Raw genomic sequence first — 25,832 nt, 5'->3', positions numbered from 1 at the left:
TGCTATTGTAGGTCAAAAACTGTTGAATATCAATTTCATATTGCTTAACCTAATATGTCATGATTGCCATCTCCTCAAAAGGCATTGTGAAACATCATTTATTAAAAGACACAACCTAATTTCAGGCACATTTAATACAGGGGATTGTAAATCATTGTAATGAATCAGAAAAAAAGGGTATCTTTCAATAAATTCTTTCCCAGAAAAAAAGGTACATATAATTTTTAAAATTATTAGTGTTAGTGTCAGACATAAGGGAAAATATCTAGGATTAGAAACCAGAATAGGATAGTAGTTTCACTAAATGTTTCAAAAATCAGTCAGAAAAAAATGCCTTCCACCAATTGTACCAATACTCCAGTGTCTTTTTGTCTCCTTTTTCAACACACTTTGTACCAAACAATGTCTAGTATTGGAGTAATATGCACAACAAGTTTTATATCTCCTACTGAATGATAAATTCTTTAAAATCAAGACAAGTTTTAGGTCATCTTTGTATCTCCTTCCCCAGCTATCATGATGCCTTAAGCAGAGAAGGTGATCAGTAACTACTTATTGCTTGAATGAATGGATGCTAGGGAAATGTCAAAGGAGCATGATATAGTCTCTGCACTTAAGTTACTCACAATCTGTTCAGAGAGATGAAATTAACTTGCACTGAACAAAAAATACTAAGTATTTAATTCTAATTATAGTAAGATTTCAGAAAATAAAAAGTGTTATTTCCAAAGAGGTTTACATGAAAATTTTCAACTGAGCTCAGAAAGGATGGACATGGTTTAGATAGAAGAGGCAAAAATTAAAAACAGTGTTTGACACTGAAAAAGAAAAACAAAAGGAAATTTTTAAATACAAAATTAAAAATCTTGAGTTGAATGAAGTCAATGAGGAAATTTCTATTTTACTCTTGTAAAATAGTTTATATTTAAAATGTGCTATCTTGAATTATGATCACTTAAAAGGAAGACAGATATTTAATATTCACTATTATTACTGGAAATGAACATATCCATGAATTACAATGCAAACTGTCAACCGTATCTATGCAACTCTGACCTCTTTTGCTGCTTTACTCTTATTAACATGAAAATGCAGGGTTCAACATTGTCATAAGATATGAATGTAGCACTACCAAACAGATTTCAAATTTATTATACTTCTTTCTTACTACAGTGACCCCCTGTTAAATTATTTACCATTGACTCTTTATCCTCTACTATTTCACTTTTTAATGGATTTTTGCAAGTGTGTAGGTCAAGTTCTTTTGCAGAGTTGAATTAAGATTCTTTATAAAAATATTATATTACTTTATTTTCAGCATCCTGGAGCTATACACTTAGATGATTCCAATAATTTGTAATCACTATATCCACAGATCCTGCAGGAGTTCCTGGGTAGACATGGCTACGAGTAACTACTTATGTCTAAGGTCTGTTTTATTACTCTTACGGTAAAGGAGCAGTATATTTCTATCTCAAATCGTGCTAGATTTTTCATTACTAACTTATTATAGTTAATTCATACAAATAGTTTGTATCCTGTGTATTTCTCACTTTTAGAAATCTTGACCTTTTTTTTCCCAAAGTTTAAATTTCAACTTGAAGTCCTATTAACTGTGTAGTTCTGGGTAAATTACTAAACTGTCCTAGCTTTAGCTTTAGTTTAGCTATTTATAAAATTCGGCGAATAATACCTATTGATCTACCCTATCAATTAACTGACTTGCTCTCCTGACCATCAATGACTAAGTGGGCTCAAATTGGAAAATAACCCTAAAATTTTCAACATAATAACATAGTTTTCTCTTGGGAAAAAAATTCTTTTAGTCTAGTCTATAATTAGTAGATTTTGGAGGACTATTTTTTATTACCAATTTCTCAACATTTAAAAACAATTCATTGTTTTTTCTTAACTGATTTTTATAGTTTCTTACAAACTCACATACAATTAAATGTGCTTTTTTGATGTAAAATTCTATGAATTTTGGCACATGCACAGATTCATGTATCATCACTTACCATCATACTTATTATACAGAACAGTTCCTCAGCCAAAAAACACCCTCATGTTGCCCTTTTGAGTCAAACCCTCCCCCAAATCTTAATCCCCAGAAACTACTGATATGCTCTCAATTTTATACATTTTTAATAATAAAATTAATATATGCTTATTCTAAAGAGTTAAAAATTATATACATTAGTAGATAAATTTAAAAGCTAGTGTGTTCCCATTCTTTTTACCAATACCATTGATTCTAAGCTAATCAACATTATAGTATGGTATGTACCCTTCTACAACTTTCTCCATGCTCAGTTTACAAATCATTTATACATATATTTAAACTTATAGAGTCCCATTCTGCTTTTTAGTGAAACCATTTGAAGGTAGAATTTACAAGCTTACTTTTTCAATATTAATATATTTTGGGAATATTTCCAGATTAATATAGACCTCTATTTCATTTTTTTAATAGCTGCTGAATAGTTTGATAATATAATATGATTCACAATAATTAGTAATAACTGATTTTAATCTTTAATTCTTTGTTCATGTCATTGAACACTTTTCTATCAAGCTATTTGTGTCTTTCCCATGACTAAATGAAGAGTAAGTGTCCTTGATATATAGCAGACACTGAGCAAACTAACTTAAAATTTTCCTTTCTCTGTTCCTAAGCATTGTTTCAAGTTAGCAACCTCTCTGACATGGAGGCAATAGATTTTACATTTTAAAATATACTTCTATTAAGTGAGAAATGCTTGCTTCATCTATATTATAATAATTTTAGATAAACCCTTTATGAATAATGCTCCCAGACAACGTGACTTTGTTTACGGCAGCAGAAAGAGCTTTCAGAGCATGCATATCATGACTGTCCTACCTCTTTACAGCTTTACTTGCAGGAGTCTCTGAATGTCTCCTTAGGTGCTGTAGCCCTAATTAGCTTCTCAGATGACTCTGAAGGGTAACCCTGAGGGGAATTTTCAAATTAAGCCACTAAATTTTTTTTTTTTTTTTTAGGTACGCGGGCCTCTCACTGCTGCGGCCTCTCCCGTTGCGGAGCACAGACTCCGGGCGCACAGGCTCAGTGGCCATGGTTCACGGGCCCAGCTGCTCCGCAGCATGCGGGATCCTCCCAGACCGGGGCACGAACCCGCGTCCCCTGCATCGGCAGGCGGACTCTCAACCAGTGCGCCACCAGGGAAGCCCTGAAATTATATTTTGAATTTAATATAATGAAGGGAAGGACCGACTGGGGAAAAGGTTAGGAAATTGAGGCCAAAACAGCAGGCAAGAGAAGGACCACTTGCTGGAATGGATAATGGCAGGCGCTATCTTGGTCAACCTGATCTAAATCTGTCACAGAGATTTCTTTTTCCACAAAGGTTAGTAGAAAATACCACCTTTGTCAAAATGTCAGAGAATTTCTGGCCTTCAAGTCCAGTGCAAAACATAAACAACTCCTACTAAAGGGGAGTTTTAATTAATCCACTGGTGTTTACTTTTTGCTATAAGTCCTTACTTATGAATTATAAGTGTACATGAAAAAAACTGTCTATCCCCAAAGGCTTTTTCTTCACAGAATAAGACAAAAGCCTTGTTTTAATTTGAGGTATCACATGTCAATAAGAATAAATTTTTTAAATATTCATATTCTATTAGAAGAAATGTATGCTTTGAAAATGGCTTCAGTGAATATGGAATAAGCCAAGAAGAAGTTCCATGCTACAGATAGACTGGAAGTTCATCCAAGCTCCAAACCTGGTAGCTGCACCTTTTTCTGTCTTGGATATCTTTTGACTAATGGCCCAGGAGAAGAGCAGAGGGAAATCACTATGAGAAATATGTAAAATTCATTTTGTCCCACAGACCAAGTTTCAAGAGAAATGACTTATCCTTTGGCATGCAAAAGAACATCCCAAGAAGATCTTCTATATCAGAAAGGAGAACAGAAGTCCAAGTTTTTCTCTCACCTGAGAGTTGCAATTTTTCCTAACAATTCACTTTTAGTCAATTTTTCAAGTGCCCCATATCCAGAAAAAAAGGTCAAATACAGAATGGAACAGATCCATTTTTATTGCTGTTGTTCAACTTTATTGACTAGAAGTCATTAGACTTTTGAGAGAGTCTTAATTAAATCATATTTTAATTAATTAACACTTAATAAAATTATAATTAATAATTAAGTAATAAATTAGACAAAAAAATAGTGTCTTTACTCTTTTGACTTAACTATATTATTTCTGTAGTGGCCCAAAGGAAAAATGTGAGAGAGGACTATTGCTTTTACCAAAAAAAAGCACGCGATAAAGAGAATCTACTATGGGTCAATAACATCCAAATGACAACAGAATGAATCACACAAAATGGTGTACACTTAGTGGCAGTCAAGGCACATGTTGGTGGATGGCATGACTGAGAACAGAATTTTGAAACTATATAAATATATAAAATTTAGTGGTACAGCCCTATCTCAGGATAAAATGAGGAGTACATAGGAAATTAAAGAAATAAATGAATTGTTACTCTTCTACTTCTCCAGTATCATTTACGCAAGGAGAACAAGAAGACAGAGCAGATATTGAAAGGGAGCCTACTGCTGCCTTAAACTGCAGGATGCCACCAGGGTCAGTGGAACCTTGCATCTCATGAGTCTAAATTCTAGATAGGATTTTGTTAAATGGTCTGACATAAACTTAGCTTGCAGAAAGCTGTAAATATGTCTCTCAGAGAAGATTTAATTTCTTTCTCTCACTTTATGTTTTTTGTTCCTTTCTCATTTTCATCATTTTCTGGCTTTCACTTAATTCTGACAAAATCTATAGTCACCAAATCCTAGTGTCCTAAAATTTGTTAAAGAAAAAAATTGACTCACAAATATTTTCTCCTCAAATGGAAAGGCTTATGGACTCATTTTAGGTCAGAATAAATTTAACAAAAAATATTAAGTTTCTATCTCATGATAGCTCATGACATATAGATCATGATAGCTATAATTTATCAAATGCTTGGACTATTTTGAGCACTGTTAAGCCCTCTCACTCTATTATCTCATTTTACTCTCATTTCAAACCTATATGGCATTACTATTATTATTATTCTCACTTCAGAGATGAAAAAACAAAAGGTCAATCCAGGACTGAAATTCCAAAATCTTTTACAGAGTATTTTTAGGGAATCAGGCTTTAAAAATTCTGAAGTTTACTGCATTTATTTAGGACTTTTCATCTTTAGCCATAAACCTAAAGGAGTACTTTTGATTAGCAGTCAAATTATTGTTAGGATCTTGGGCTCAGAGTAAAAATGTAGATTTCCAGTAATGCTAGCAGACCAAACATGGCTTATTTTAAGCAGTTGTTTATTATTCATTCATCATTTGTCTTTTCATTCAATAAGTATGTATTATCAACTGCTATACTCAGATATCTGATGAAGACAAAGCAATAAAAAGCTGTTTCCCACAATCAATCAAGATTTTAAAAAATAATTCTTAGTTTTAGCCAGTGGCATACCTAGCATACTGGATACCCAGAGTAGATCATTTTTTAATACTCCCCTTATATATATGAAAAATTATTCTCAGAAATAATCATGAAGTGAGACCAATAATTATAATGGCCAGAAAGGAAATGTAGAGAGTAAACATTTTCTCTAGTTGAATTGTGCTGGTATGCCCATATACAAATATAAATAATTTTTAAAATATATTATAGATATTACAGAAAAATGAAAAAGCAAGATTGATTTTTTAATTATAAAAGACAACAAAAATATATCTACATGGTGTTCTATTAAAGAAATCAATAATATTACAGTTCTTGTTTTGAGACTTCTGCATATTTTTCAACAAAGTTGTCAAAATTGATTGTCTTCACATATTCATCTTCAGTAGACAGTAAAGCCAGATTTGTCAATCTATCTTTGCTCAGAGTGATTCAAAAAGCACTTTATATTAATTTTACTCTAAAAATGTTTCCTTCACATGAAGCAACAGATATAAAAATATATAGGAAAAGTATTAAAGTTATAGTTTGGCAGAGATTTATGAAATCTCAATTCACAATAAAATGCTGTTCATATCTTTGCTTCTTCAGGGTTGAGTCTAATAGCTTTCAAATGTCTCTTTGATCAAAAAATTGCCACTAAAATAACTTCACCAGAAAAGTCTGCATAAATTTGTACTATACTTGGTAAACTTTTCCAAAGTTTATAATTGCTCAGAATTGTTTGTGTCTGATTTAAGTACAGTTTTTGCTTTCTTCAACACATTTTAAACAGTACATTTGAAATAAATGACAGCCCAGTGACCAAAAAACAAAACTTGGCTGACTGCTTACTCTTGAAACAAATGTATATAGCTGAGTCTGCATGTGTTGGGAGTCTACTGAATAACTGCAGTTTCCCCCAAAGTATCTCCCATGTAGAACACAATGCTTATTAAAGAATAAGTAATATATGTATGTATATATAAAATATTGGGTTGGCCAAAAAGTTCGTTCAGGTTTTTCATAAAGTTTTATGGAAAAACCTGAACGAACTTTTTGGCCAACCCAATATATATATACACATAGACACATACTATATATACACATGATATATACATGTATATATAATAACATATATATATATATATGTAGATAATTAAAACTCAGTACCATGGCAATTATTTGGGAGTTATACCAATTATTTAGGAGTTAGGAGGAGTTAGGGCTGTTTAGCATTGCTGGCACACGGTAATAATAAAAAGAAGACTGAGCTATAGCAGGTTATTATTGTTTTTAAATTCTCTATGGAAAATGTCAGTCACAGGGCCTGCACCTAAGGACAACTGCCTCCCTGCCCCACAAGGCACTGCTACTGGTTTGAGCCAATGGGATTTAGTCAATTAATTTATGTAAAAATAATAATTTTTAAAGTTCGTCAATTAAAAAAAAGTGGCTCCCCAACGTTCCCTCCATATTTTATTCCCCCACACTATTACTCCCAGCTATTTTAGACAGTACAGTATTTAGACTTTGCATGGATTGTGTAGTCTGGCAGATGTGAGTTTGAATTCTGGCTCTGCTACTTCCTAGCTGTGTGATTTTAAGCAAGTTAGCTACCCTTCTGAGCTTCACTTTTAATTTTTCAACTTTAAAAAATACTCACTAGCATGACATAACTTACATACATACCAAACAAAAGGCACTTTTACGTCTTAGGTGCTCATTCAACGTAACCTTCATGATTATCCCTTCGCCTTGGCGCTGGACCTGCCATCTGCTGCAGACTCCTAAATATCTTGGGCAGCAATTACTTGTGATAACTGGTGGACTAAATAGAGGGTTTATTTTATTTTCCTAAAATACATTTAAAATTAATTGTGATATCTTTCCTGCTAAAAATCTACTTTCTTATAAACTATTTATATAAATGATCTATACTCATTGCTCCTTCTTTAGTACTACATAGTTTCCTGCTTTCTTCTATTCTTCTAAAGGTCTCACTTAAATGTTACCAACAGAGATCAGATCAACTCTATGGCCTTTGCTCATTCTCACAAAGGTGTTCACAAAATTCAGGAGCTGCAAAATCCACTTGAGGACAATTCACACACCTTTCAGAGAGAAAACTGAAGCTCAGAATGGTGAAGTGATTTGTCTCACTAGCTAGAGGCTGTGCAGAGACACAGATCTGTTCCAAAGCAAGACTTTTTGTTCCATCTTCGTTACTGGTCAGTTGCTGCTCTGCGGCTCTCTGGTGACTTCCTCCATTCCTCTCTAATTCTCCTCTCTCCTCCTAACACTGGCCATGTCTCTTGTTTCCATATGACATCTCCTAATGAATGGTTTCTAAATTTATACTTTCTAAGAATAAATTTGTGAAAAAATTCAAAATTGTATAATAAACAATTCAACTAATTTACCATTTTAAAATGCACCCACAGTTTGAAACCGTGAACAAACATTTATTAGAGTATAATTTATCTTATATAAGGCCTGATATGACTTGCTATAAGTCTTGATATGACTTGTTCCCAACTATAAAGCAATGATTGGCAATCTAAATATGAATGTGGGAATATCTCTCTAATGAACATATAAAAATTGCAATACAAGTAATACATGGGTATATAATAGAATAATATAACTGGGATCACATGGTCTGTGTCATTATGTGTAAAGCATTTCCATTTCTCAAACTCTGCTTCGTGAGACTAGTATAATCACTTTCATTAATAACGTAGAATAATAAAACTTGCTAGATATGTGGACAAACATAGAAAATTTAAAAATTAAATGTATGCTCATCAACTTCTAATTGTCCTCTACATTTATTAATAATTTCTTTGACAGGTTTCCATTAACAGGGCACAGAAAAGAAGCATTGTTCATTCCTTTTATGCCTACCCACACCATGCAAAGTCATCTGCAAAGTGTATATCCCTCAAAGCTGCTCTAGCACCACCACCAGGTTTTCTCTGAAGCTTCATCTGCAGTCAGTTAATACGGAATGTGTAAGTCTTTCCCCAAACAGAAAATGCTCCAGTTTTTTTTCTAACTTCTTAGTAAGTTGTAACATTCATACTGAAAATTACACAAATCATAAGTGTTAGCTTGATGAATTTTTGAAAATTAAATATACCCATATAACCAGAAGCCACATTAAAAAAACAAATGTCACCAAGGCCCAGAATCTTCTCTCATGCGTCCTTCAAGGGATTCCAAAGGTAACCACTTTTTTGACTTTTAATACCTATATTAGTTTTGCCTGTTCCTAAACCTTGAATGGAATCATACAATATGTACTCTTTTGTGTCTGGCTTCTTTTATTCAACAGATCTTTGAGATATTAGCCCATATTATTGCATACATTTATGGTTCATTGTTTCTCATGGCTTTATAGTATTCCACACAATGTACTTATGCTTTCTACTGTTGAAGAGCACTTGATGGTATTTTATTTCAGTTTATTACAAATAGTGCTTTTAAGAACATGCTTGTACAGGTCTTTGATGAATATATGATATATATGTGCTTGTCTTGGGTAAACACCTAGGAGTGAAATTTCTGGGTGTACATATGTTGAGCTTCAGTAGATGCTGCAAACAGTTTTCCAAAGCTGTACTTATTTTCAGTCCCACCAATCATGTATGAGAGTTTTGATTTCTCTAAATCAATGGATTCTCAGTTGGGCATGATTTTATACTACAAGGAATATTTGTTAATGCCTGGAAACCTATTTCTCATTACAACTGGGGGTATATTACTGCCATCATGTGGGTAGGGGCCAGGGATGTTGCTCCACATCCTATAATGCACAAGACAGTCCCTTGCAACAAAGATTTGATCTAGCATTGAAGCTGAGAAACTCCGCTCTAAAGCCTCACTAGCCCTGGGTAAATTTTTGGTTTTCACATTTAGCCATTCCAGAAGGCACATCATTGCATTTCCTTATGATTTTAATTTGCATTATATGACAACTAAATACAGTCATTTTAAAGTTTGAGACTTGGTCCATAGGTGGCAGTCCAATTCAGGTTCCCAAGAAAGCTACTTCAAACTTCCACCCTAAACTAAATAGCCCTCTTTATTTATTAAATCTTTGACCCTAGAGCATAGGCTCTGGAGTCAGGTGGACCTGGCTTTGATTCCAAATTTTTCTACTTAAGAAAGTTATTTAACCTCACTGAACTTCAGTTTCTTTATCTGTAGTATCGGGGTATTAATGCCCACATTCTAGTGTTACTCTTACTATTAGATACAATAGGTAGGTAAAATCCCTGGTTCACAGTAGATGCTCAATAGGGATTATTACCTTGGGCTAGAAGCATAAGAGATGCAAAGAAATTAGACTAGAAAGAACACTAGATTGAGAGTTAAGACTTGTGTTCTAGTCCTGATTCTGACCTGACTCTGTAGTTGTAAGAACTTGGTCAAAACATTTAATGTCTTAAAGTTTTTTGTTTATTCATCTATGAAATAAGAGAGTCGCACTAGACATAAGGTTTTTTTCAACCTGATCATTTTATAATTCTATAAACATGACAAAGCCTCAGTCATCAATAAGTTTATAATAAGGGAAGATAAGATATGCACTAAATAATAAATTATTATATCAATTTCTTACAAATATGAGCTATGAGAAAAAAAAAGTGTTACTATCATTAAAGCACAAAAGCAGAGAAACTTATTTTTGCTGGAAAAATCAGGGAACACTTCATGAAGACAGTAGCATTTGAATTAGGACTTGAAGCATGGACTTGAAGAGGACAGAGAGTAAATTCAGACAGGAGATGGAGGAGAGACACTGAAGTAGAGGAAGCAGAGTGGGCATAAGCTCAAGAAGGGAAGTATAAGACAGTCCTAGGGGACAATGAGTCATCCAAAATGACTGTAGCACGGGATTTGTGAAAGGAGGAAGGAGATGAGGTAAACGAACAGTAGGTATAAAGTGTCTGGAATGCCAGAAGAGTCAATATGTCACTTAGTTGAAAATGAAGGGTCATTGAAAATTATGGAAGGTAGTGACATAACCATGACAAAGCTCTAAAGACTAATCTGATAACTCTAGAAACAAGGAACTGTGAAAGGAAGGGGTGGAGGTTAGAAGGTCAATTTGGAAAATATAACATTTTAGATAAGGGGGAAAAGGTTTTGAAGTAAAAAGTCACAAAGAGGAGAGGAATGTGTAATTTTCTAAGGACATAACTGAAAGGACTTGATATTTGTTTTGTTATGGAAGATAAGAAGTAGGGAGGCAACAAAAATAACTAAGATTTCAAGTCTAAATGGCAAGAGGGAAACATTTTATGCTTTCCTTAATAGCTGTCAACAAAGTAGCTAGGCTTAGGCTGTTCGTCTAAGCAATATTTCTCAAACGACAGTTTACTGGAGACTTTAATATCTTTGTAGATATTTAACACAAAGATTTCCACTATCAATTTAGGAAACACTAAATATCATATCATCCTCTTAAATATTTACATTTTACATAAACATAATAAAGTTCTAGGAAATAGTGTAGTAATGTGTGTGTGTGTGTGTACATGTGTGTAAAACTATTAACTCTCATGGGCACTAATGTTGCAAGAGACAAGCACACATATGCTCCTGAAATTACTCTTATAGAGTAAGTATGTGTTATAATAAATCTCTTTGTGACAGATTAGTATCAGGTATCAGGAGGTCATTCAGGTGAAACATGTCTGAGATGGGAAGATACTGTCACTCTGGATAGAGCTGAGATCTACAAATGTAGATTTAGGAATCACCTAACAGAGAAGATAATTGAGATTATGAAAGGAGATAGTTTTGCAAGACACTGGAGAAAGTAATGAGAGGATGTGGAAGCAACAGGCAGTCTACATTTTAAAAACTAATGAATGGAAGAAAGAGAGATTGAACAGTAACTTGACGGAGTAGAAAACCTAAGGGAAAATTATTTTAGAATGAGCTCTTCAAGTTACTCAATAAGTTATGGAGATGTCACCTAAACATTCTAGTCTAAGACAAGTCTTAAACATGGAATTCCAGATCCTTCCCTTGGCATCTGAATCTTTAAGGGAAAATTCAGAACTAATACTCCACCTGGAAGTCCTAAGGCCATTGTATCCTCAGAGTTAAACTCACAGCTCTAGGTGGCCTTAAATGTTCTAATGTTTACACTCGGAGGTAGAACACCTCAGGATAACACACTAATAGGCATAACCATTAGTTTTCTGAGTAATGCTAGGCATTCTGGGGTCTGGCAGCAGAGGAGGAGGAAAGAAAAGAGCAGAGAGTGGGAAGGAGCAACTATCATATTTTTATCTAGACATTTATGAGAGAAACAAGTTAAACAATTAGATGTAAGCTAGAGTCCTTCACCAGCGCAGCATTGACATAGACTCCATTAAATGGGGCTAAATTCCCAACTGCGCTAATAAGAGAGGAAAACAATGTGCTGGTAGGTAAGAAGAAGGATTAAGCAGAACAAATTATCCTGATGATATACACTGATGAAAATCATTCAACTTTAACAATTCAACTTCCACATGAGTTTGTCTAAAAGCTGGTATACAGAATTAATAAGAATTTTTATATAAAGTTTAGGTAAATGGTTATTTAGTAATAACAGCTGTTTAGAATGTAGTCAGAATGTAGTCAGAAAGTGTTTTCCATTGTTTAACTAAGCAAATATCAAGAAATAATGAATCTAGTCTAGAAATGGAATGTATTTTAAACAAATTGTGTCTTTACCACCCTGTACCACAAAACCAAATATCTTTTTTTTTACTTTTATAAATATTTGATTCTTAAGACAGAGAAAATAGCCTTATAAGGGCACTGTATTGTTTGCCTAATAGAATGTGGGATTTATTTTCCCTCTAAAAAATAGATTCTTAGTATAATATTTTAGAAAAACTATCACAATAAAGAAAAATACTTTTAAATAACAAAACATGGGAGTTTTATAGCACTCAAGAATGACCTTAAATACATTAAAATAAAACACAATCAAAACAGTAAATTTCAAGCATTTTGAGTATTAGGATATTTACCGAAAGTAAAGCCTGAGAAAAAAAGATTAATAAGGTGGCAACTGTCAAATTATATTTTAATCATTTCTATTAATGAATTCATAATGAAGTCACAGTGAAAGTTAGTTCTAGTCTTACACAATCTAGAAGCCACATCCTTCAGTATCTGCAAGGGTCTTTCCCCTTCCTTGCAAAATGCAGTTTATATTATGGCAGAAACAAATCTCTTCTGTTTAGAAACACTTTCAAGTAACTGCCTGAACTTTACCTTTCTATTCCCTCCTCTTTACTTCTTCTAGAGACAGTATTTTATATCCTAAAATTCCTAGTAAGGGCCTCATATGTGCCATGTCAAACCTATGTTTGTGGGCTTCCCTGGTGGTGCAGTGGTTGAGAGTCCGCCTTCCGATGCAGGGGACACGGGTGCGTGCCCCGCTCCGGGAAGATCCCACATGCCGCGGAGCAGCAGGGCCCATGAGCCATGGCCGCTGAGCCTGCGCGTCCGGAGCCTGTGCTCCGCAACGGGAGAGGCCGCAGCAGTGAGAGACCCGCGTACCGAAAAAAAAAAAAAAAAAACCTATGTTTGTAAAGTCCTCACAGTAAATCATACAGCTCAGAGGACACATAGTAATTTACTTTTGCTCATTTTTTTTCCCTTGCTTCACCTCTAGAAAAGAAAATTTTCATGTATATCGTGTGTATTAAATAATTCTGAGTAGCTAAAAAATTTTTAAATGATTCAGGTGACTTCGTTGTCAAGTGAGAATGTGTTATACCTCAAGGAATGATTGTATAGCTGCCCTGACATACACATTAAGGTCTCCTAACAGCATCTGTTAGGAAGGTGCAATCTGTAATAGAAGCCACACTTAACTGCTTGTTCTTAATGTCAGTACTCTTCAATGTTTCTTCCTCTGACTTGCTGTGACCCCTTGAGCCTCAATTTCTTTCTTCACTTATGAAATAGGGATCTATATAGTTTTCATTCTATTTCATAAGGATATCATGTGAACAGGTAGTATAACAGATGTAAAAATAATTTTTTAAACTCTTGATATGGGATTCTACACAAGCATAAGCCATCATTATTCAAAATGGAGTTATTTGTAGATTGAACAGTCTACATTTCACTAAGCGTGAATTTAAGGGCAATGCTTCTTTTAAAAAGCAAAAGAGCTGGGTAAAATGCTGCCAAACTTGTGTGTACAGTGATACCTGGGTGTGATAATCCACACATAGCTCCCATCTGTTATTTCTTAATTTGCCCTCAGCTGTTTCAATAATGTGACTTTGTTCATCACTTCTCAATCTTTTCAAAATATTTCTTTTCCTTTTTTTAAACTCACACCATCACAGTTATGTAATAGAACATTAACTATTCTCTCAACTAGGCAACATTTTTTTTTGCCTAAGCTTCTCTAAGAGTAGGTAAAAAATGTTAACTATGGAGAAATTTCTTGGGGTCAGACTATATTCTAGGTAACATAAGAAAAGAAATAATTAAAGGATGAAAACAAGACTACCCGAAAACAAAATGAATTTCAGAAAAATAAAGGAGACATTCTCTGAAAAAATTTAGGGGAACAAAAATGTGTACTTTGAAACAATTTCTGGAGATACTAATAAGCATTATATAGAAATAGAATATGATTTGGGAAATACTGGAGTAAACAATCTTATTTTACTGCACGAATTCTAATATTCTTTGTAAATCTCTAAGAGGAGAATGAGTATGACAGGCAGTATTTTCCAAACTTATTTGATGTTTTGTTCAGAGTATCTCGGGGGGATAGTGCCCTATGATGAAAAAGCATTTTGGAAATACCGAGCTCAGGAGTTTGGTTCATCAGGTTTGTCGGTTTTAACAACAGACCAGATGGGTGACAGCACATATTTACAAAATAAATGCAGTATGGCCCTTGACTCGCTAGCCCTAACCAAACTTTCAGCTACACATCTTTTCCACACACAGAAGCTCAGCTCTATGCTGGCCATTCAGGAGTTCTCCCTATTGGCAAAACTCTCCCAAACACTTCATGAACTTTTATATTCCCATGTCTTTGCTTATGCCATGCCATCTTTTTGATGTCCTTTCTTTCTGCTACTTGCCTGTCAAAAGCCTAGGCACCCTTCAATGTTCATTCTCAATTGTTCCTGCCTCTTATGTCATTGTCTTTCATGTGTGCTTCTCTTTAAGGCAGTAGTTCTCAAACTTGGCTATACATTAGAAATACCTAGAGAGTTTTAAAAAAACACTGATTCCTGAGTCTCATCCAGCAATTTTGATATAATAGGTCTGAGATACAACCCTGGTATTGGGATTTTCAATTCCCCAGTGATTGTAAGACAGCCAATGCTGAGAACAATTGCTCTGGAGTCCATGGTAATTTGTCTCTGTACTTTATAGACCTACATCCTAAAAAAGGGTTTCAGAGTTTTTAGAGGAGAAACTTAGTCCTCTTCATAGGCACAGATTCCCTGTACCCATAGACATTTTTGAGTGAAAAAAGAAAGTACTGTATGATCTCACCTATATGTGGAATCTAAAACAAAACAAAGCAAAAAACAAGCTCATAGATACAGAGCACAGACTGGTGGTTGCCAGAGGTGGGAGAGTAAGGGGAGGTGATATACAGCTTCACATAGAATATGTTTTACCTGTTTATTAAATTAACAAAGTTCATTTCACCTGAAAAAAATTATTGGGCTTACATTTCCAATGTTGATGCTAATTTTATTAAAAGGTTTTCCAAACTACTCTGCTTTTCCATTCCTATTTTATGTAAATTATATCATTAAGGAAAGTGGCTCCCAATCTAGCTGTCAATCAGCATAGAACAGGGAGCATGAAGAAATAATCAAAGCTTTCTACTCCCTGACCTACTGAAGCAGAATCCCTGAGGTTAATTTCAGAAGTTTTGTTTTGTTTTGTTTTAGTTTGGTGTAGTTTAGTTTAGTTCAGTTTAGTTCTGTAAACTGCAATTCTAATGTCAGTAGCAAACATTCATTTTGTGAATCAATGACTTAAAAGAGAAATTTTATAATTTGTGCTTTTATGAAAACATTTACTCATTATGGTAGTGTTTGGGAGGGTTCAGTAATAGAAAACAATATCATAAATCTATCCCATAAAAATAAATCATTTTTAAAAGATAATAATCATAAATCCCTAGAGAATACACATTATGGATGAGAAGAATATTATTCAAATGAATAAGAAAGTATTATTTTATTTTACTATTTACAAGGCCTTCTTTCCATGTCTTAGTTTTAATGGAATTGTAATCGAATTGCCAAAAATTATATACTTAACTATATTCAGCTTTTATTAAAACAACTAATTTTCTCAAGTCTGTTAGCATGACACTTGGTAAAATCAATTCTCCAAGACGAGTTAGGAAAGTATAGGTCATTATGTTTGTAATAGCTCATGTTTTAGGCAATTAGGGGAAACTTTTTTAACTTTAAACTTTTTAAAACTTTTTAAACCAGGAATCTCAGGCATGCTATAACACTGGAGTCAGGTAAGGCACATTTGACCCATCAGCCACTGAAGGGTCAACTAGACTTCACTATTCTGTTAATATATATTTTTTCCTATTCTCCCTGGTCACTCAGATAACTTTAACAGCATGAAAGAAAAATTCAAATTATTGCTGTATCTTCAATGGCTGAATGAACTATGGCTGGACTAAAGGAAAGAAGAATCAGAAAGAGCATAAGAGCTTTCAGAGAGCATTAATTGTATTAATTAATGTGTTTCCTTTTATTAATGCCCTCCCCCACCAATTCTGGGCTTGGTCTTGTAACTTTCTGATTTTTCCAATAAGAAGTAGCAACTTGACTCAATCAGAGACTTGAAAAAGTGTGAGTTTATCCTTCTTTTCATGAATTCCTGTTATTACCGTGAGAACATGTCCAGTCTAGCCTGCTGGAGGGATAAGAGGTACATGAGGAGGAAACCCAAGTTGTATAACCAAGGTCCTCCTAGACCAGCCAGCTCACAGCAAACCCACCATCTGGCCACAGATGCATGAGAAAGCTTCATTGAGATCAACCGACTTTGGCACAGATCACAGAACCATCCAGCTAATCTATAGACTCATGTCATTTTAAGTCGCTATGCTTTAGGAAGATTTAAAAACAGTGATAGCTGACACAATTGTCTTCAGTGTTTGAAAGGCTGTCCTGTGAAAGAGAACATTTGGATCCTTCTTGTGCCAGTTCTACTAAGAGAGAAAAAGTTGTATTGATAGGAAGACAGATTTCCACTTGAGAAAGTACTTTCTAACAAGTCATAATTGTTCAAAGATATCAGCATTGAATTCCCTGATTCTAGGATAATTCAAGTTGGGGCTAAAATGAATGCATTTTATTCATTCAACAATTATATATTTCTTCATCTATTCCTTTAATGCTACAAAATTATATACAGATTATCAGTATAAGTATGTTGTGGAGTATATTGGTTTTCTCATTCTTTAACTGGTATTAGAAACAAGAGCCAAGTACCCACTCCTCTAGTAATCCTCTTGGATGTAGATGCCAGAATTTTCATCCAAGATTTATTGGCCATCATTCACCCTGAAAATGGAGAGATGACCACTATGTGGACCTAAGGAAACAAATTATTCATTCTATCATTCATTCGTTTTAAGGGTCACCAGCTAACAGGCTTCAGTTGGATTTTGTTCAGTCTATCAGTGTTTTTAAAAATATGAAACCAAATGTTTTGTGTTTTCCATCTATCACAGTTCCCAGCACTTCCTATTTCAAACATTTACAGTACTGACCTGGTCCCTTTAGGTATTTAAGTTTAAAGACTTGGTAAGTTCTTACTTATGACTCACATTCTACCAAAAGTTATAGGAAATACAGAGATTCAATATGGATTCCAGCCTTAGGAATCCTACAGTATTGAAGGAGAGCTGATCCCCTTAAGTAATTATAATAGACTGGAGTGAAACGTGCAGTAAAAGAGATGCAGATAAAATGACATGGGATTGCAGAATTAGAAACAATTGGATGCAGCTGGACTGAGAAGCCAATGCTTAATTAGTGGGCACAGAAATTACAGAGTCTCTATTTCTATTAGTTGTTTCTCAAAGACACCATCACTGGAATGGTTATAAGCATTTGAAATCTTCCTTACAGATCTCCAACAGACAGGTGGTCCAGATTATCACATCCCTAATTACATCCAAATTTTAATTTAATGATACAATTAAAAAGTGACTTGACCTACTACAATTTTCTTTTCCTTCTTTAATTAGGACTCAAAAAATCGCCACATTTGTATGTTAAAGATACAACCCTACTGTTCTTCATTACCACAGGTCTTCAAACAATTTGTTCCAAGCTCTTTGATCCTTAAAAATGTCAAATTAAATATTAATATTTTAAAATCTGAAGCGATGATTTTCATAATAAAAGCCCATGATTTTCAATGCCTAAAAACAATTTGTTAATGAGTATATAATTAATATTTAAATATCTGTTTTGATGTAATAACACTTCTAAAAATAACATCCTAAGATCCTAAAAGCTAGAGTCACCAAAACACCAAAAATGGACACAAATTTGACTCAGAATTTACAGTTCTCCATAACAAATAATGTGACTCTAATGGAGCAGGCTTGGGATGTTACAAAGGTAACTCTGGAAGCTTTATCATCTGTCCCTTCAAATGCACTGTGAATTGCCCCCTACACTTCCAGCAGCTCCAGTTCAGGAAACGTTGGATTTTCCTCAATTAGAGATCAGGTCCAAGTGGCCTTAATCAAATACATAAACAAACTGCAGCTTTCCCATGAGAACTATCAAAATTATGTCATGTTGAGTCACAGAACCAAAGAGACTAGGTTTATAAATACTGCAGACTTCTTTAAGCTTATTCTCTATAAACCTACAGGTCATCTTTAAACTTACTATTATTTTTTCATTGCTATTATTATTATTTTTCATTGCTTTTTACCTAAAACTATAGGTAACAGGCTGATTATTCCAAATATAAAATTTTCCAGATGGTATAAAGCCGTAAAATTATCCCCACTAGATCATTTTACCTGCATAATCTTGATTTTCCTCAATTCAAACATTTCAGATCTTTGAAAAGCAGTTTCTAATCATACTGATGTCCTAGATGAATGCAAACAGTGCCAAGAACCTCTAGCTTAGAAAACAAAATTTGCATAGCTCCTGAGTGAGAGATGCTTTCCCATGTTTTAATCTATTCCTTTTTCCTGGATCCATACCCAAAATTATTATGAATTTAATACTTCCTCATGAAGTTGCCCTGAAGAATATATGCTTGTACCTTGTCTAAAAATATGCTAAGATTTTGATGAATAGTAGCTCTTGGTATTGTTACCACCTACTGCTGTTGCTGCCACTAGTGATGATAAGTTTATTGGACATAATTGAAATTTTTGTAAACTGTGGGTGAAATAATATCAGAAGGACTGAATTCCTGACTTTAAAATGTATGACAAATTACAGTTTATCTATTTGTGATGACCATCTAAAAGTTAGAGCTGGGCTTCCCTGGTGGTGCAGTGGTTAAGAGTCTGCCTGCTGATGCAGGGGACACAGGTTCGTGCCCTGGTCCAGGAAGATTCCACATGCCACGGAGCGGCTAGGCCCGTGAGCCATGGCCGTTGAGCCTGCGCGTCCGGAGCCTGTGCTCCGCAACAGGAGAGGCCACAACAGTGAGAGGCCCGCGTACCGCAAAAAAAAAAAAAAAAAAAAAATTAGAGCTACTTTTATCACAACTGGGGTAAAAAAAGGCACCACAATGTCTGATAGTTTTTTCCTTGATAAACATTTCCTGTCTTACATTCAAATGTATTTGTTGTTTTACCCTGATCTTTGTAATTTATTTTAAAGATCAATTGTGTATATTCCTTCCCTATAAGTCATACAACGACCTTTGACCAGCAGCAACAACATCTTGACCTAGACAACTAAAAGATTAATTTGTAATGAACATGTCTGTAATAAAATATATTTGTTCTTCTATTAATTAGCATTGTGTCTGATAATGTCATAGACTTTAAATTCATATGTCTATTTTCCAGAAGTTTTTTTTTTAGCATCTTTATTGGAGTAAAATTGCTTTACAATGGTGTGTTAGTTTCTGCTTTATAACAAAGTGAATCAGTTATACATATACATATATCCCCATATCTCTTCCCTCTTGTGCCTCCCTCCCTCCCACCTCCAGAAGTATTTTTCACTTTCATAGCAAGTGGAAATAAGTGTTAATTATTTTGTTCTATCAATCAATTGTCACTTACATAAAAATTATCATTTAAAAAAAACCCTGAAACTAAATTTCCGGTATATAACTATGTAGCCATTGCAAGTCAATCCACTTTCCTTTTTCTCTCTTTTTTTTAAATAAATGAATTCACAATCTCCTAGAAACAAAAACTGGTAAAATATTTTCATAAATATAGAGTTATATTTTGGATTTGACTTACATAGAGCTTTTTCTTATGAGGAAATACATTTCATAAAAGAAAAGGTATTTAATATACCATACTACTTCCACAGTTCACACTTTTTTTTCCATGTAATTACTTTTCACTTTGATGACTTTATACTAAATACATTTCTCTCTAAAGTACACATTTTTTTTGTGAGAAGGTGTTAAAAAGAGACAAAGCACAGAATGTCATAAATACTTAAATATTTATGAGACAAAAATGCCAATGTCCTATAATGTATTACAATTTGTTTAAATTTTGAAGTGATTTTGCATTTTATATTATTTGTTCACGTTTTCTATTGTTCCCAAAACACTGAAGGAAATGGGTCTGAAACATGGAATAATTAACACCTAGAAAACTACTGTAAATCAGCAAAGCAATCAGGTGTTCCACCTTATTACTGTCTAAAAATCAGTAATATTACTGATTCCTTATTATTGTCTAAAAATCAGAAATGTGGTGTCATCCCTGCATATTAGCAACTTCTGATCTAGCTTTGACACTGATGTTGATACACTGAGCATAAAGTGGGACTAAATAAAAATGATTACAGTCCAAAAGGTGTATGATTTTAAATATGTAACAGATATTTTATGCTATTCCTCTATAAAGAATAGATCACAACCTAGAAATTAGAATTCAGACCCAGCAATAGGGTACTAACCATCCCCAGTAGGTCCACAAACAAACAAAATTAGGACCGCTTTTCTTTTCCTAGGCATCTCACTGCTTTCTACATCTTCATGTGAAGAGAATATGCCTGCCAAAAATACACTCAGAATTCCTCTGCTAACAGACACTTGTAAAAATAAAACTTTGAAAAGACATAAAGAGAAGAAACAGCATGTTCTAAATGCTATGAAGAATCCAACATGATTTCCATTGGTCTTGGGCCCTGGCAGCCATTCGACTTGTACTTTACTGTCTCAGCTCCTGTATGCATAGACCGGTTCTCAATTCTAGGGCTGATGAAGAACTATTTGTATGATTTCATTTGTAGCTTTTTAGTGCTACTTCTAATGAGAAGTCACCCCAAAAATAACTTATCCACTTTTGAATTCTGAAAGAGGTTCAAAAGGTTGTTGGTTCTAAAAAATACTAAATAAGTCTTAACATGTAAGAAGAGTTTCAATTTATTTTTTTAATTCATTTTTCTACCTACTTTCAGAAAGAATTTGAGCAACAAACAGAAAAAGAAAAGATGCACATACAATAGAATTTGATAAAATAAAATATCAAATCAAGTGGGAGGAGATAATTACAACAAAAACCCAGACTTAAACACTAAACACTTCATGGCAGTGAAATTCAGATAAGAATTATTTTCACTGATGCAATTTTATTAGGAGAAACAGATTTTTCGTGTATCAAAGTCTAAGATTGATTCATCCCCTAGGAATATAGAAAGTTCACTAAGCAATATGCGTATGCAATAAGATGGAAGTGTCTTCAGCAATTGTTTTACTGAAGTTACGTAAAGGTACTTCATCTGAAATGTGCTGTAAATTGATGAATCTTTTTATATAAAGAGATTATGATTACTAGAGATAAAACTGTAGTAATACAGAAAAAGAAGTTTTTAAAGGTCTAAAGAATGTGTGTATCTGAGGGCTCTCATATCGTGTTGATTCATATCTTGGATTTTAAAGATCTATGCAATTTTATTTTCTAAGTGCTGAGGAACAAACTCAGTGTTGTTGATGGAAAACACATTAATACATGTTTTGTAACAGTGTTTCCTTCCTGGAAAATTACAATATAAAGCCTAAAGTGTTTCTCTTGAGTAAAGGCAGAACCATCTCTTCTTGGTACAAGTCTGAGCTGCAAGAACATCTGCAGGCAGAACCACAAAATATGTCTGAGATGCATCATTTATATATGCTCAGGACTGAATAGTCTCATTGATCCCAAAGTAACATATGAAATGCATGAAAGAGATCATATATATTCCCACCTCGGCCATAAAAGAAACTCTGCCTTTGTTCCCTGCTTCACAGATCTGACATGAAAATGTATATCTAAAATTTCCATGGTAGACTTTTAAAACATAGATTTAATAACCTAACTATGTGAAATGATTTGGGAATCAGCACTGTAGGAGACACATTCTTAGAGACAGTTTCTTAATAGCATGTAAGATTCCTCCCAGCCTTCCCAATAGCATACCAGCAATGGAATTTCAATATTCATCATCTCCTCTAAAAATCTCTCAAATTTTTTACACCTGATGGATGACTTTTACTATCTGAAATTTAGGGAGATCATGTTGGTGAAAAATTGATATTAATTCAGTCTCAAAAATTAAATTTAAAAAATCTTGCTCTTATCTTTCTCAATTCACTTAGTACCAGATTAGTCTGAAATCTGTCTTTTCCATTATAATTTCCCACGATGTTGTTATCTCTTTTTTGGCACCCATGATCGGCCTGTGCCATGGTTACTTAGATATATACTAGATGATCTGCCTTGTGAGGGTCGGTAAGGTTTGTTTTTTGTTATCATGTCTGGCCTCCCCAGTGCCATATCCCAGATTATGGACAGGTCTACTCAACCAGAGAATGCCAGGTGAATTGAATTAAAGCTGTGGGTTCAAGTCCAGAAGAAAGTAGCATGTATATAGAAATTTGAATGGTGTCAATATGTCAGATGTTCCTAAAATAAATTCTGGGCTGATCTCTCTTAAAGACTAAAATTTTAAATGAATTATTTATAAAAAGCAAAGATACTTCACAAAATTTCTGTTAAACTTGTAAACTAGCACATATGAAACATTCTAGCACAGATTTGCTTACCATGTGGATTGAGAAACAGTGTGCAAAGCCCTTAGGAAGCGGGGTGTACACAAGTACATACTGAGAAGGAAAGGTCTGGTACATGGGTCTCTGACCAGAAAGGGCAGGCCTAGAAGGATGTCTCAGTGTGAAAGGCTGGACAGCCCAGGAAGAGCCCAAGAGGACAAGGGAGCTGCGAAAGGAGGCTGACAAAGAAAATGAAGTGAGACATGGGATATGGGCCAAAGATGCCAAAGCCAAGCTTAAACCACTTCCCAGCTTGCCCAAAAGCACAACTAGCTATTAGAAAGCCCATTACTAAAGAACAGCCTAAAACTTTCTCTGAGGAATTACATCTAGTCATTTGGATCTTTTAAGATACTCTCCACCTCCCTTTTCCCTCATCACAATCACATCCTGATTAAAGCAAAGTCAGCTGTCAACATGCCAGTTGACCAATCAGTCCCACCCTACATCTAGCCTTAATCTGTTTTCAGTCAGGGACCCATTTCAACACTTACTTGAAATAATTGCCTGGGTGAAAGTATGTCCTCTTTGGTAGCTGTGTTTTCTCTTCTAGGTCATCAGGATCATGAAGCAATCATTTGAATTTACCAAATTTTATTCTAATTATGTGGACAAAGAATCCCACCTTCCACAAAGGATCTGCTTTTTATATGAAAAATAACAGAAGCACAGTCGAACTGCAATTCCCCTGTGAGTGGCACCTTAGCATATAATTTATCAGGAGGAGACAAGGATTTGGCATAAACCAATGAAAGATGACCTGCCACAAATCACAACAGCTCCACAATGGAGTAATACACTAAAGTTGATGGCTAAGTGGATCTGATTTTATCCAACATAACCTTGCCCTCCTGAACTTCTGAAGGTGCCCTCTTCAAGTGATGCCTCAGTGCGGTTGAGTTTGGAATTATCTGTGCAACTCTCATACCTCTTTGAAGTCACACATGCACTTGAGAGAAAATAGAAGTGAATTATGTAGGGACTGGAAGAACTTTTCCAGTTCCTGCCATAAGAAATATGGCAGGTGAATACACATTTGTGGGTGGGGGGGGGGGCGGTCATTTCGGATTTTTGGTTAAATTTACAAATGCATATTTAAGTAGACACATTATATGAAATCCATAATATAGATTTAAAAATATTTATCTTCAAAAGGTTTTAAAACAGATTTGGGCTAACATTTTGTTTTAAGCATTGCAAGAGTATATTATTTTCTACTAATAATATTGTTGTAATGCTTAATCAATACATAAAATTGAAACATTTTATATAACTATACTCCTTGAGGCCCACTCTTATTCATTATTTAACAACGATGGAATGTCAGGAATTCCACCCATAAACTTCTATCATCCTGTTGTTAATTCAAGATCAACAACCAGTGGCTGCAAATTGACTTTAACATTTAGTATTGTTAACATGTAGTATCTTTGCTATATTTAAGATATTACCTGGGGGGAAACACAAATTTATTATACAATTAACTTTTTTAAATTGTCTGTTTTAAGAGGCAGAAGTTGTTTGTGTTCATTTTCTAGCTACTTTAAAATTCTTAATTCCCAATTCTGGATTCTAAAGCACATAACAGGTAACTAAAGAATCAGGAGTTATAGAGTCAATGAAGAAATTGCTGCTGTCTTAGAAAAAGAGTGTCTCTCCCCTCAAATAAAACCTTAGCCCAATCCATTATACTAGATCCAATTCTGCCTGGCCCAAGATTCCACCCCAGTGTAAAATATCTCCTATTGCCCTACTGTTTCTTTAACTGCTATACAGATACTCCTGAACTAGCTGTAAGATGTACACACTCTAGTATAATAGCCATCAAGTTCAAATTTGTCTCCCCATATATTACTTCAAAAAAGTGTAGCATTCACAGCACTGAAATACTACCTCTGAGCGAAATCAGTTGAAAGAACCAAGCACAACATTTCCCATTTACAGGGCTATGCAACCACTAGAAACAGGAAGGGATTGCATAATGTTTCAGAAGTTTTTCCAGTGCTATGTCATTCATGTGCATAAAAAGCTAATGCAATGCATCTCTAAAATACATTTTGAAGAATTAATAAAAGCTTGGGCATAGGGTTTCAGAAAATAGAAAATAAAAGGACTCCTTCAGTATGCATTAAGTTAAACTTTAGGCACACTCTTTATTGCTTTGCTGTAGCTTAGTGCCAGAATTCCCAAGTTAAGTATGAAAAAGAGAAATTACTTTTCCTGATAGCCCTGGAGCCACCTAGGATGTAGCATCACTTACCTAAAGATGGGTCTTTGGAGATGTTTCCTCCTGATTGTGACATGGTCATCCATTTAAAGGTGAAAGTTTAACTTGTTCCTGGAAACCACTCCAGAAATCCAGGGAGAGAATGTGGAAGCTTATCCTGATCTATTGTGCTGCAAGGAGCCCAGAAGGAAAAAGTAGTTTTCTCTTTCTCTTTTTGGGTGCTCGAGAAAACTTCCCTGCTCTCTGCCAGCTGAGCAGTGTGTCCATAGAGGCCACATAAGACAGGCACGTTGGGGCACTCCCCCACAGAGCAGGGTGTGCAAAAACACCGAGTCACGTTGACACGGACAAGAGGAGTGCACAGGACCCTCAGAAACAGAACAAAACAAACAGAAACCTTCCTACCCCCGTGGCACCCAGGTAGGAGCTCCCTAGGTTATTGCAGCCATGAGAGCACTCCTTCCACATGCTGGTCAAGCTCGGAAAAGCTAAGTCCCTCCCTGTCTTTAAAACAGCCCGTTCTGAGGCTCAACTTTTTTCTTCAAAATAAAAGTTGTACAGCTGGTTCAGCAGTCCCATGTGAGTACCCTCTGAAAGTTTGTTCTGTTAAAATAAGAACTGTATACAAATTAATGAAGAAAGATGGACTCAGGCTGCATGGCTGGCTTTGATTCAAGAGATTATAATTATTTTACAATCTTGCTTTTATTCTTGCTGGATGAAGTGTGGAGACGACTCAACATTTTTGGCACTCATAACCTAATAACCTACACTTGGCTGAAGTCGAAGATGCCATTTCAACTGATAGAAACCCC

At 34.7% G+C, this 25,832-nt stretch overlaps 1 protein-coding gene across 2 annotated transcripts in view; it reads right to left on the bottom strand.

Moving 5' to 3' along the window:
• The window catches only part of PDE1A (phosphodiesterase 1A), a 269,036-nt gene extending 243,520 nt beyond the window's left edge, over positions 1 to 25,516 (bottom strand). For both annotated transcript variants that reach the window (XM_032637950.1, XM_032637951.1), the window contains exon 1: positions 25,051 to 25,516. In XM_032637950.1, the coding sequence (XP_032493841.1) occupies positions 25,051 to 25,103 (53 nt within the window). In that variant the 5' untranslated portion in view covers positions 25,104 to 25,516. The remainder of the gene's footprint in view (positions 1 to 25,050) is intronic.
• Positions 25,517 to 25,832: the final 316 nt, after the last annotated feature.

This window comes from Phocoena sinus, chromosome 7 (assembly GCF_008692025.1).
Source record: "Phocoena sinus isolate mPhoSin1 chromosome 7, mPhoSin1.pri, whole genome shotgun sequence".
NCBI lineage: Eukaryota > Metazoa > Chordata > Mammalia > Artiodactyla > Phocoenidae > Phocoena > Phocoena sinus.
This window is presented reverse-complemented; position numbering and strand designations above follow the sequence as displayed.